Consider the following 13,674-nt stretch of genomic DNA (forward strand, 5'->3'; position numbering starts at 1 on the left):
AACAACCACCCATTTATACTAACCCTACAGTAATCGCATATTCCATGTGCAATTTAGGGGCAATTTACAATGGCCAATTTACCTATCAACCTGCAAGTCTTTGGTTGTGGGAGGAAACCGGAGCACCCGGCGAAAACCCACGCGGTCACAGGGAGAACTTGAAAATTCCGCACAGGCAGTACCCAGAATCGAACCCAGGTCCCTGGATCTGTGAGGCTGCGGTGCTAACCACTGTGCCACTGTGTTGGCTGAGGGAAAAATATTGCTCAGGACCAATATTCCCTCTAAGTTTTCTTTGTACTGGGCAGGCTACAAACTCCTCTTTGCACAACTTTCTTGTAGCAGAACAGCTTATAGGAGCATAGGAGCATGAGCAGGCCATTCAGCCTGCCCTGCCATTCAAAAAGATCATCCACTTCAATGTATTTTTCCTGCACTATCCCCATATCCCTTTATGTCATAGGTATTTAGAAATCTGTCAATCTCTGCTTTAAACATAATGTCTGAGCTTCCACAGCCCTCTGGGGTAGATATTATAAAAGTTACTGAACTTTTACAAAGCTTTGAGTAGACTGCTTATCTCAACGTGTGGTACATTCCAGGTTGTTGCGCAGCCACACACATGCACCTTTGAGGAAATATTACTCTCCTCCCACAAGCCCCATTCTCCCTCTCCAACCACAGACCCACACCTAGACTGTGAACTCCTCTTTCCCGAAACCAGAGTTCAAGTATTCAGGATCGTGGACAAATTGCAAAGGGATTGGGGAGGATGCACATAGCTAGAAAGTCTGGGCTTAGATCATAAATAACTTTAAAAAGCCATTCATCTTGCTAGTGAAATCAAGCTCACAATCTGGTCTCTCATCCATTATTCAGTAACCTAGACAACTTCAATTAACCTGCAGTTTCCAGGCTGGTAGATGTGGCTCAGTCAATGCTAAAGGTAGGTCTTAATTGGCCATGCTCCTAATATATGATCACTATGAACTGCAGGTATGCTGATGACACTTGCGTACACGCCGAGCTTCAAACCCTCATCGATGTATTCAGAGGTGTATGAAAGAATGGGCCTTAAGCTAAACATCTGGAAGACAAAGGTCCTCTCCCAGCCTGCTCCCCCAGAGCAATACTGCTCCCCAACTATCAAAATCCACGGCGAACCACTGGACAATGTGGATCACTTCTCATATCTTGGGATCCTCCTCTCTGCAAAGGCAGACATCGACAATGAAACTCAGCATCGCCTCCAGTGTGCGGGTGCACAAAGAGTGTTTAATGAAAAAGACCTCAAACCAGGCACCAAGCTCATAGTCTACAGGGCCGCAGAGTTACCTGCCCTCCTGTATGCATAGAAACATGGACACTGTACAGCAGACATCTCAAAGCCCTGGAAAAATGCCAACGCCGCCTGCGCAAGATCTTGCAAATTCAGTGGCAGGACAGGTGCTCCAATATCAGTGTCCTCTCTCAGGCCAACATCCCTAGTCATGGCTAGTCAGTTACATTGGGTGTGCCACATTGTCCGTATGCCTGACAGAAGACTCTCAAAACAAGCTTTCTACTCCGAGCTCCGTCACGGCAAAAGGTGACCAAGAGGAAGATAAATGTCACAAGGTTGTCCTTAAAGCCTCCCTGAAAAAATGTGACACCTCCACTGATTCATGGGAATCTCTTGCCCAAGACCGCCCAAAATCGAGAAGCATCCGCTAAGGTGCCAGCCAGTTCAAACAACGTAGACATGCCCAGGCAGCGACCAAGCGCAAATAGCAGAAGCTGCGTTCGGAATTTCGAGCATCCCATTCACTCGTCTCACCAAACACCACCTGCCCCATCTGCGGCAGAATATGAGGATCCAGAATTGGACTATTCAGTCACCTAAGGACACACAACCCTGGAGCAGAAGAAAGTCATCCTCGCTTCCTTGTTCCAGAGAGACTGCCTAAGATGCTATCAATAACACAATCCTAAACCTGCCCATCATAAAGCATTAGGTACGCAATGAGACTAAATCCATTGATCAACTTCATTGCAGTCTATGTGTGCTTATCTAGTCATGGTGGGCTGTGCCCACTGGATTTGTGGCCTTGAGGTGCTGTGGGCCTTTCTATTCCAGGTTGAGCCCTGGGCTATTGAGAGCTTCTCAATGGGGGGCACTCCAAAGTCTCACTCGAATCTAGGACTGAAAATCAGACAGTCCGCAGGCACCATCAGACCCTACCCTTGCATCACAGGCCACCAGCTGCTGGAGAATTGTTCCCGAACCTTTCCTCCTCTCACAATGCTAGTCCAATGAACCTGATGCATACCTTCTGAAGCTCAGTCTGCCCTGAGGCTTTGAGGCCTTGTCCAGCTCCTCACCTCCCGCCCTTCTCACTATGCGCTGCTCACTTCTGGACACATCTTCCCTTCGTCCCACTTGAGCTCGCTGCTCCTCCAATCGCAGACTCCCTCTCTCCCGCGCTCGCTGCTCCTCCAATCGCAGACTCCCTCTCTCCCGCGTTCGCTGCTCCTCCAATCACAGATTCCCTCTCCCGCGTTCGCTGCTCCTCCAATCGCAGATTGCCTCTCTCCCACACTAGCTACTCCTCCAATCGCAGATTGCCTCTCTCCCACACTAGCTACTCCTCCAATCGCAGACTCCCTCGCTCGCTGCTCCTCCAATCGCAGATTCCCTCTCCCGCGTTCGCTGCTCCTCCAATCACAGACTCCCTCTCCCGCGTTCGCTGCTCCTCCAATCGCAGATTGCCTCTCTCCCACACTAGCTACTCCTCCAATCGCAGATTGCCTCTCTCCCACACTAGCTACTCCTCCAATCGCAGATTCCCTCTCTCCCACATTCGCTGCTCCTCCAATCGCAGATTCCCTCTCCCACATTCGCTGCTCCTCCAATCACAGATTTCCTCTCTCCCACACTAGCTGCTCCTCCAATCGCAGATTCCTTCTCTCCCACACTCGCTGCTCCTCTAATCGCAGAGTCCCTCTCTCCCACACTCGCTGCTCCTCTAATCGCAGAGTCCCTCTCTCCCACACTCGCTGCTCCTCCAATCACAGATTTCCTCTCTCCCACACTAGCTGCTCCTCCAATCGCAGATTCCCTCTCTCCCACACTAGCTGCTCCTCCAATCGCAGATTCCCTCTCTCCCACACTAGCTGCACCTCCAATCGCAGATTCCCTCTCTCCCACACTTGCTGCTCCTCCAATCGTAACTATAATTTTTCTCGCTCTCTCCAGAAAATCGTGCTTTTGCTGTTGAGATTTGATTCTCAGCCCCATACCCCGTACCCCACCCCCACTCGCTGTTGTGAGTGGCCTGTTCATTTTAATGCGTGGTATATTCCAGATTGTTACATGGCTGCACACGCACGCACCTTAGAGGGTTCATAGGTCAGGATATTGGAGAGAACTCACCAGCTCTGCTTCAGAAAGTGCCATGGGATCTTTTACATTCTGCTGAGAGGGAAGATAGGCCATCAGTTTAACACCTCATCCCAAAGACAGCACTTCCAACAGTACCTTCACTACTGCACTGAAGTGCCGGGCTAGGGTTTGTGCTCAGTGTCTGAAGTTCTTGAACAGACATCTGAAATACTCATCTCAACACAAACACAACTAAAGATAAGGAGTTCCGAAGAAGGGTCACTGACCCGAAACGTGCTTCTCTTTCCACAGATGCTGCCAGACCTGCTGAGTGAATCCAGCATTTCTTGTTTTTGTTTCAGATTTCCAGCATCCGCAGTATTTTGCTTTTATTATATAAAGATAAGTACTTTCCTGCACCCAAGGGGGAAACACCACAGTATTTTGAAAAGTGTTGAAAAAGGAAGTTTTCCTCACACCAAAAGCAGCTCATATCAAGATTACATCAACATTTCCTGAAGAGCTGGTTCACAAAAATGCAAACACAGGAAAGGCCTAACAAATGGCTGCCACTATGTGAGAGACTTCGATTAGAATTCCAGCCCACAAGTTACAATTGCTGATAACAGCATCTCATCACACTGATGAATCAATGTCTACAATTAGAAACGGTGCACAGAAGCTAAAGTGCTCCTATTCAGCAGCTTTTTGCTTCGGTACTTTTCCACACTATGCTACAGCTACTATCGGGAGGAACTTTGCGTTACATGACAATAGTCCATTCAAAATCTCAAGAAATTATAACATAGAAACAGGCCATTTAGTGTTAACCCTCCAACTGAGCAGTCATTTTAATCTCACTTACTCCCTCGATTCCCATATTCCTTTATTCCCATTTCATTCTACCACCTACGTAACCTATTTTTAAATGTTGACAATCTCGGTTTCAATCACTAATTTCAGTTGTGCATTCCACAATCATGCACGATAAAAAATATCTCCCGCTCTTTGTCCTAAACCTCTTGCATTTAATTTTATCTCTTCATCTCTTCCTGTAAGTTTCCTCAACCACTGGAAACAAACTTTTTTTTTTAATCTACTCTGTCCAGTATCTTAATTTACATGCCTGGAATCATACAATAGTACAGCATGAAGGAGACCATTTGGCCCATCCAGTCTGCACTAGCTCTTGAGGAATCCAGTCAGTCCCACTCACCTGCTCTTTCCCCATATCCCAGCACTTTTTTCTCCTCCAAGTATTTATCTAATTTTCTTTTAAAAGATAAAAAGATAGGATTCTCTGGGAAGCTAGGGAGGAGATTGCAGAGCCCCTGTCCTTGATCTTTATGTCGTCATTGTCGACAGGAATAGTGCCGGAAGACTGGAGGATAGCAAATGTTGTCCCCTTGTTCAAGAAGGGGAGTAGAGACAGCCCTGGTAATTATAGACCTGGGATATGAGCCTTACTTCGGTTGTGGGTAAAATGTTGGAAAAGGTTATAAGAGACAGGATTTATAATCATCTTGAAAAGAATAAGTTCATTAGAGATAGTCAGCACGGTTTTGTGACCGGTAGGTCGTGCCTCACAAACCTTATTGAGTTTTTCGAGAAGGTGACCAAACAGGTGGATGAGGGTAAAGCAGTGGATGTGGTGTATATGGATTTCAGTAAGGCGTTTGATAAGGTTCCCCACGGTAGGCTATTGCAGAAAATACGGAAGTATAGGGTTGAAGGTGATTTAGTGCTTTGGATCAGAAATTGGCTAGCTGAAAGAAGACAGAGGGTGGTGGTTGATGGCAAATGTTCATCCTGGAGTTTAGTTACTAGTGGTGTACCGCAAGGATCTGTTTTGGGGCCACTGCTGTTTGTCATTTTTATAAATGACCTGGAAGAGGGTGTAGAAGGGTGGGTTAGTAAATTTGCGGATGACACTAAGGTCGGTGGAGTTGTGGATAGTGCCGAAGGATGTTGTAGGGTACAGAGGGACATAGATAGGCTGCAGAGCTGGGCTGAGAGATGGCAAATGGAGTTTAATGCGGAAAAGTGCGAGGTGATTCACTTTGGAAGGAGTAACAGGAATGCAGAGTACTGGGCTAATGGGAAGATTCTTGGTAGTGTAGATGAACAGAGAGATCTTGGTGTCCAGGTGCATAAATCCCTGAAGGTTGCTACCCAGGTTAATAGGGCTGTTAAGAAGGCATATGGTGTGTTAGCTTTTATTAGTAGGGGTATCGAGTTTCGGAGCCACGAGGTCATGCTGCAGCTGTACAAAACTCTGGTGAGACCGCACCTGGAGTATTGCGTGCAGTTCTGGTCACCGCATTATAGGAAGGATGTGGAAGCTATGGAAAGGGTGCAGAGGAGATTTACTAGGATGTTGCCTGGTATGGAGGGAAGGTCTGACGAGGAAAGGCTGAGGGACTTGAGGTTGTTTTCGTTGGAGGGAAGGAGGAGGAGAGGTTAATAGAGACATATAAGATAATCAGAGGGTTAGATAGGGTGGATAGTGAGAGTCTTTTTCCTCGGATGGTGATGGCAAACATGAGGGGACATAGCTTTAAGTTGAGGGGTGACAGATATAAGACAGATGTCAGAGGTAGTTTCTTTACTCAGAGTAGTAGGGGCGTGGAACGCCCTGCCTGCAACAGTAGCAGACTCTCCAACTTTAAGGGCATTTAAGTGGTCATTGGATAGACATATGGATGAAAATGGAATAGTGTAGGTCAGATGGTTTCACAGGTCGGCGCAACATCGAGGGCCGAAGGGCCTGTACTGCGCTGTAATGTTCTAATTCTAATTCTAAAATTGAATCTATATCCACCACCCCATCAGGCAGTACATTCCAAATCCTAATCGTCGCTGCATAGAGAGGTTTTTACTCAGTTTGACTCTGGATCTTTTGCCATTCATTTTAAATTTGCTTCTCACACATTGGAAACAGTTTCTCTTTATTTAGTCTGACTAAACCCTACATGATTTTAAACACATGAATGCAAATGTTTGTTTTAGATCAGCCTTTCATATCTCAGTATGTCCCAAATCATGTTACATTAAGAGGTACTTTTAAATTTTGGTCACTGCTGTAATGTCAGAAATACGACAGTCAATTTGCACACAGCAAGGTCCCACAAACAGCAATGTGATAATGACCAGCTAATCTGTTCCTGTGATGTTAAATGAGGGATAAATATTGGCCAGGACATCAGGGATAACTCCCCTGCTCTTCTTCAAAATAGTGCCACTGGATCTTTTACATCCCGAGGAGGCAGGCTGTCCTCGATTTAACGTCTCATCCAAAAGACCTCTGATCAGTGCAGTACTGAGGGAGTACTGCACTGAGTGTCAGCCTGGATTTTTGTGCTTAAGTCCTGGAGTGGGACTTAAACCCACAACCTTCTGACTGAGAAGCAAGAGTGATCCCAACTGAGCCACAGCAGGCAAATCTCTCAAATCCCAAACTTCTCTGCTCAAAGGAGAACCCCAGCTTCTCCAGTCTATCCATATAACTGTAATCCCTTACTTCTGGAACCATTCTAACAAATCTTTCATACCCTCTTCAAAGCCTTCACGTCCTTCCTGAAGTATAATGCCTATGAACTAGTTTTACATAGGTTCAGCGAAACTTCCTGGCTTTTGTACACTCTGCCTCTATTTACAAAGCACAGGATCCCATATGCTTTATTAATTGCTTTGTTAACCTCTGCTGCCACCTTTAAAGATTTGTGCACAAACAACCCTATATCTCTCTCCTCTTGCACACCCTTTAAAATTGTATCATTTAGCTTGTATAGTCTCTGCTAATTTCTAACAAAATCCATCACCTCATCTGCCATGTCAACTCAACTCAGTTGCCAATCCCTTAGCTAATTTTGTATTCATACTGCCCCTTTTATCCCATGTGCTTCAATTTTGCTAAAAATTTTGTATTTTATCAAATGCTTTTTCAAAGTCCATATCGACACCAACTACACTGCCATCATTCACCCTCTCTGTTACCTCAAAGACTTCTACCAAATTATCCTGCAACCTCCTCTATTCTAATTCAAACAGCCCAAATTTTTCACATCTTTTTTCATATTTGTATTTCCTCACACCTGTCACAATCCTAGTGAATCTGCAAAGTACTCTCTCCATTGCCTCAACATCCTTCCTCCAGTAGGTGCAACTACCCACAACATTCCTATCTGTATTTAGAACTTCATAGAATTTACAGCACAGAAACAGACCACTTGGTCCAACTGGTCCCTGCTGGTGATTATGCTCCACATGAGCCTCTTCCCACCGTTTGTTAGCCACAACATTTCTGCAGCTGCTGATTTGCTCAACCTCATCCTCATCTCCACTTTTGATGCCCTCGTGCTCAGTAAAAAGATCAGTCTTTCTCACCCTGGCCATTCCCCCAGTACAGCTCTCATCTCCAGTCCCTTCAGCCCAAGGAATGCACACTTGAAAGGATATGGCAGCCAACTGGTTTCATCATTCACCGCCAGATCTGCTAAAACTACTCACTATTCCATAATTATCTTAGAATGCAAAGATAACCCCCAGCTTCTTTTCTCGACTGCAAACCATCTTCTTAAACCTCTCTCCCCTGTCCCTTCCACCCTCACCTTCAATAATAAGTGCAAGGAGCTCCTGGACAACTTTTTATTAAGATCGAGACAATCCAATCAGCTGCCTCTGCCACATCCCTCCCTTCCACTAGCCCACCTGGCCAAACTTCCTATAATTCTCCCCGCCACCCCCCTCCCCCTTGCCCTGAAAGCAGATCTTTCTCTACTTTCTCCCCTCATGACCAATCTGAGCTCATCTTGTCCATGAAACCCATCTCCTGTTCCCTTGATCTTATTCCCACTAAACTATCACCCCTTTGTCCCCATATTAGCCAAAATTGTAAGTGGTTTGCTCTCTTCGGGTAGTGTCCCTATCTCCTTTAAATCTGCCGTCATCACCTCTTCCTCAAAAAACAACTTTAGACCCACCGCCTTTGCAAACTACTGTCCCTTCTCCAACCTCCCTTTTCTCTCCAAAGTCCTTGAGTGTGTTGTCGCCTCCCAAATCCGTTCCCAAAACTCCATGTACGAATCCCTCCAATCAGGTTTCAGCCCTGCCACAGTACTGAAATAGCTATCAAAGTCACAAAAGACATCCTACGTGACGGTGACAAAGGTAAACTTTCCCTCCTCATTCTTCTCAATCAGTCTGCAAACTCTGACACTGTTGACTATACCATCCTCCTCCACTGCCTCTCCATTGTTGTCCAGATGGATGGGACTGCTCTCAGCTGGTTCTATTCTTATCTATCTAATCATAGCAAGAGAAACACTTGCAAAGGCTTCTCTTCCTCCTCCTGCACCATTACCTTTGGTGGCCCCCAAAAATCTATCCTTGGCCTCCTGCTATTTCGCATCTGCATGCTTCCTCTCGGTGATATCATCCGGAAGCACAGCATTAGTTTTCACACGTACGCTGACGACACCTAGCTCTACCTCACCACATCTCGACTCCTCAACTGTTGCTAAACTATCAGACCACTTATCCGACATCCAGCACTAGATGAGCAGAAATTTCCTCCAATCAAATACTGGGAAGTCTGAAGGCAGTGATTTTGGTCCCTGCTCCAAACTCCGTCCCCTAGCTCCCAACGCCATTGTTCTACCTGGCAACAGTCTGAGATTAAGCCAGTCTGTTCACAACCTTGGTGTCATATTTGATCCCGAGATGCACTTCTGACCTCACAGTCATGCCATCACTACGACTGCCTATTTCCACCTCCGTAACATCACCTGATTTCACCTGTCTCAGCTCATCTGCTGCTGAAACCCTCATCCACACTTCTGTTACCTCTAGACTTGACTATTCCAACACACTCCTGGCTAGTCTCCCACATTCTACTCTCCATAAACTTGAGGTCATCCAAAATTTCGCTGCCCATGCCTTAACTCGCAACAAGTCCCATTCCCTATCACCCTGTGCTCGCTGACCGACACTGGCTCCCAGTCAAGCAACATCTTGATTTTAAAATTCTCATCCTTGTTTTCAAATCCCTCCATGACCTCTCCCTATCTCTAATCTCCTCCAATCTCATCCTCCAAGATATCTGCACTCCTCTAATTTTGGCCTCTTGTGCCAAGCCTTCAGTTGACTAGGCTCCAAGCTCTGGAATACCCTCCTTACACCTCTCCGCCTCACCTTCCTCTTTAAGACACGTCTTAAAACCTTTGACCAAGTTTTTGGTCATCTGACCCGATATCTCCTTTTGTGACTTGGTGTCATACTTTGTATTATAATATTCCTGTGAAGTGCCTTGGGACGTTTAATTACGTAATGGCACTACATAAATATAAGTTGTTGTTGTTGTTGTACTTCATCAAACCTGATCAGTATATTCTTTTATTCCTTTCTCCCTTAAGTACTCATCTAGCTTCACCTTAAATGAATATTATTTGCCTCAACTATTCCTTGTGATAGCGAGTTCCACATTCTAACCATCCTCTGAGTGAACATGTTTCTCCTGAATTCCTTACTGGAGTCATTAACTATGTTATGACTTTTAGCTTTGCTTTCCCCCATAAGTGGTAGCATCATCTGTGTCTACTCCATCAAACCCTTTCTTAATTTTAAAGACTTTACGTCACCCCTAAGCCTTCTCTTTTCTAGAGGAAACAGCGATGGATTAATATATTGAATTTCTTCCATATTAAATTGCTAATTCTGGTTACAGATCCAAAAATTAAATTACTTTTTAATGAAGCAAAAAAGAAAATTCCACCCACAGAACATTCCATTATGAAGCCGCCAGTCCCAAATCCTTTGGGGGGAGGGGAAGATTTTTCAGGTGTTCTGGCCACTCACTCATTCATCAGATCAGATCCTCTGAGCGGGAACACATGCGCTAATTTGTGTGCAGCCTCTCAATCGACAAACGTAGGACAGTGCTGGACATTGCAGAGGAAGCTTGTTATGCCTGGAATGTGAAGCCCAGTATAATTTGGCCCACACACATTATGTTAAGCTATTATAGGCTCAACTATCACCAGTAACCTGTCTCTCGATGCAGAAATCAACAAGTGCATGGGAAAGGCTTCCACTGCTATGTCCAGATTGGCCAAGAGAGTATGGGTAAATGGTGCACTGACACGGAACACAAAAGTCCAAGTGTAACAAGCCTGTGTCCTCAGTACCTTGCTCTACGGCAGCGAGGCCTGGACAACATATGTCAGCCAAGAGCGACATCTCAATTCATTCCATCTTCGCTGCCTTCGGAGAATCCTTGGCATCAGGTGGCAGAACCGCATCTCCAACAAAGGAGCCCTTGAGTTGGCCAACATCCCCAGCATATACACCCTACTGAGCCAGCGGCGCTTGAGATGGCTTGGCCATGTGAGCCGCATGGAAGATGGCAGGATCCCCAAGGACACATTGTACAGCGAGCTCGCCACTGGTATCAGACCAGGCAGCCGTCTATGTCTCCACTTTAAAGACATCTGCAAACGCGACATGATGTCCTGTGACATTGATCACAAGTAGTGGGAGTCAGTTGTCAGTGATTGCCAGAGCTGGCGGGCAGCCATAAACGCGGGGCTAAAGAGTGGCGAGTCAAAGCGACTTAGCAGTTGCCAGGAAAAAAGACAGAAGCGCAAGGGGACAGCCAACTGTGTAACAGCCCTGACAACTAATTTTATCTGCAGCACCTGTGGAAGAATCTGTCCCTCTAGAATTGGCCTTTATATCCACTCCAGGCACTGCTTCACAAACCACTGACCACCTCTAGGCACTTACCCATTGTCTCTCGAGACAAGGAGGCCAAAGAAGAAGAAGATTATAGCACCACCAAAGAGTTAGTTCTCTGCTTCAGCGTCTGTCATTCTTCATTTTGTCTTGGCTTTCATATTATACTGCATTTGGCAGGATCTTGCTCCCAGAGACAGTCTCTCACCTTATGGACCAGCAAATTTATATCTATTAATCTGTCTTAAGACCTCTTGCGATAAAACCAAGCATTCTATCAGCTTTAAATACAATATCCTTTTCCCACTTTAGGAATTGCTCAAATGCCTGGTGAACCTGAACCTCCAAATTTCTCTACTGTTCCACTTCACCCAGCACGCCCAAATTCTGTTCTTAACCCAAAAATGTAGCACTTCACACTTACTGACATTGAACTCAACATACCACTCCTTTAGCCCACTTTGTCATCATAACAATGTCCCCTTGGTTTCAATTGGTGCTCAGAAAGAACTTATATTTCTAAAGGTGCCTTGCATGACCTCAGTGATTTACAGCCAACAATGTATTTTTGAAGTGTAGTCACTGTTCTAATGTAGGAAACATGGCAGCCAATTTGCACACAGCAAGATTCCACAAACAACAATGAGATGATGAGATGAATCACCAGATCATCTGTTTTAGTGGTATGGGTAAGAGATAAATATTGTCCAGGACACCAGGAGAACTCTCCTGCTCTTCTTTAGATAGTGCTGTTGGATCTTTTACTCCCTGTGAGGACAAATAGGACTTTGGCTGAACATCTCATCCAAAAGGTGGAATTTTCAACAATGCAGCTCTCCCTCAGTACTGCACTGGAGTGTCAGACTGGATTATGTGGAGTTTCTGGAGTGGATCCACATCTTTCTGACTCAGAGGTATGAGAACTAGGCAGTGAGCCACAGCTGAATTACTTAATCGCATTTTTGAGCCCTTGTTCTAGAGATACTAATGTCTCTTTCATGGGGTTGGTGGAGTGGACTGGTGGAGGAATGTGGTGGGAGGGTAAGGGTAACTTGTCCCCCACAGGAAGGAGGGGTAGAGGAATTCTCGATGCAGATTGTCACATCTCCTGCCCCATGCCCTGTCACATTCACTGCCATGACTGGTTTCAGAACAGCCTTGGCAGGAGGGCTGACAATCACCTGTTACCGAACCAAGAAGTCCAATATTTGCCCAGGTTGAGTACGATGATAAACTCAGCTCAAAATGCCTTATTTTTCTTTTTCAGTAAGTCATTTTTGTCCATGTTAGCTTCTCTAACTTCTGATACCAATGAATTACATTTACCGTTTTCAGAGAGCTACTATCAGTAACAAAGTAAACATTAGATCCCAACCCTTGACCAGTTTCGGACATGGTGCGGAAAGTGTTTCAGAAGGTTGGGGGGCCCAGCTGGGAAAAGTACAGTAATTGGACAGGAGTATAATAGAGGCAGGGAGTATGATCTTTCTCAGCTTGAAGATTTTAAAATAAACTTTTGGTGTCCAGTTTCCCTCTGGGAAATTTTCACTGGACTTGTATAAAGCAGGATTGATCTGAAAGTGGACAGACCATTTCCTTGAGAAAATAGGAGTGGACATAAAGAGAAGAGCAGCTAAACCAAGTTGCCCTTTAACTTGGCAAGTTTTCCGGTGACAGGCTGTCAGACACATGAGCAAAGGCAGCATCCAAGGGCAAAAGTACACAGGCTGCAGGTCTCAACTCAGAGAGCAAGCACTTTCAAAATTGACTGTTACAGCAGTGCAGAGCAGAAAGTGCTGGAAATATAAAACAGATCAAGATAGAAAAGACAAGTTAATATTGCAGGATTGATCACTTTTGAGAACAGAGAGATTTAAAGTCAGTTAGGGGTTTAGTCAGTTAGGGGTTTAGTTAGTTAGGGGTTTAGTCAGTTAGGGGTTTAGTCAGTTAGGGGTTTAGTCAGTTAGGGGTTTAGTTAGTTAGCAGTGTAGTTAGTTCGGGGTTCAGTTAGAGTTTTACTGCCCTGGCCTGTCCTCCAGCAGGGAGCGGGTTAAAGCGCAGTCACTAACGGGCAGCCCGGAGCCGGGCCTCTCCTACCTCCGCCGCAGGTCATCGCCGTGCTGCTCCAGGTAGGGGTCGAGCCGGAGCAGCCCGTCCAGCTGGGCCTCCGCTGGCAACCCCGCCGCCATCTTAGCAACAGACCGGCTCAGCGATGCCCGAACAATCGAACAAGGCAGGCAGCAGCAAGGAAGACTGAGCAACCGCTCGCTGGAGAGAAGGAGCAGAATGAGGATGGAGGGCGAGGTGGAGGGTCGAGGGGGGGTAGTGGGAGGGGCCACAGGGGATCGTGGGAGGAGCCATGGGGTAGTGGGAGGGGCCAGAGAGGATCGTGGGAGGGGCCAGAGAGGATAGCAGGAGGGGCTAGTGGGGGACTAGAGGGGGAGGGGCTAGTGGGGGACTAGAGGGGGAGGGGCTAGAGGGGAAGGATGGAGGGGGAGGGACTAGAGGGGGGTGGAGGGAGGAGGAGTGTCCCAAGGGAAAGGAGGGCAAGTGGGCACGGCTACAGGTGGAGGGTCCAGAGG

General features: G+C 46.3%; 1 protein-coding gene across 4 annotated transcripts in view; it reads right to left on the bottom strand.

Annotated features, from left to right (window-relative positions):
- Positions 1–13,419, bottom strand: part of gbe1b (glucan (1,4-alpha-), branching enzyme 1b) — a 666,883-nt gene extending 653,464 nt beyond the window's left edge. For all 4 annotated transcript variants that reach the window (XM_068041301.1, XM_068041300.1, XM_068041299.1 and 1 more), the window contains exon 1: positions 13,190–13,419. In XM_068041301.1, the coding sequence (XP_067897402.1) occupies positions 13,190–13,281 (92 nt within the window). In that variant the 5' untranslated portion in view covers positions 13,282–13,419. The remainder of the gene's footprint in view (positions 1–13,189) is intronic.
- Positions 13,420–13,674: the final 255 nt, after the last annotated feature.

The sequence above is a fragment of the Heterodontus francisci genome, chromosome 10 (assembly GCF_036365525.1).
Source record: "Heterodontus francisci isolate sHetFra1 chromosome 10, sHetFra1.hap1, whole genome shotgun sequence".
In the NCBI taxonomy this organism is placed as follows: Eukaryota; Metazoa; Chordata; class Chondrichthyes; order Heterodontiformes; family Heterodontidae; genus Heterodontus; species Heterodontus francisci.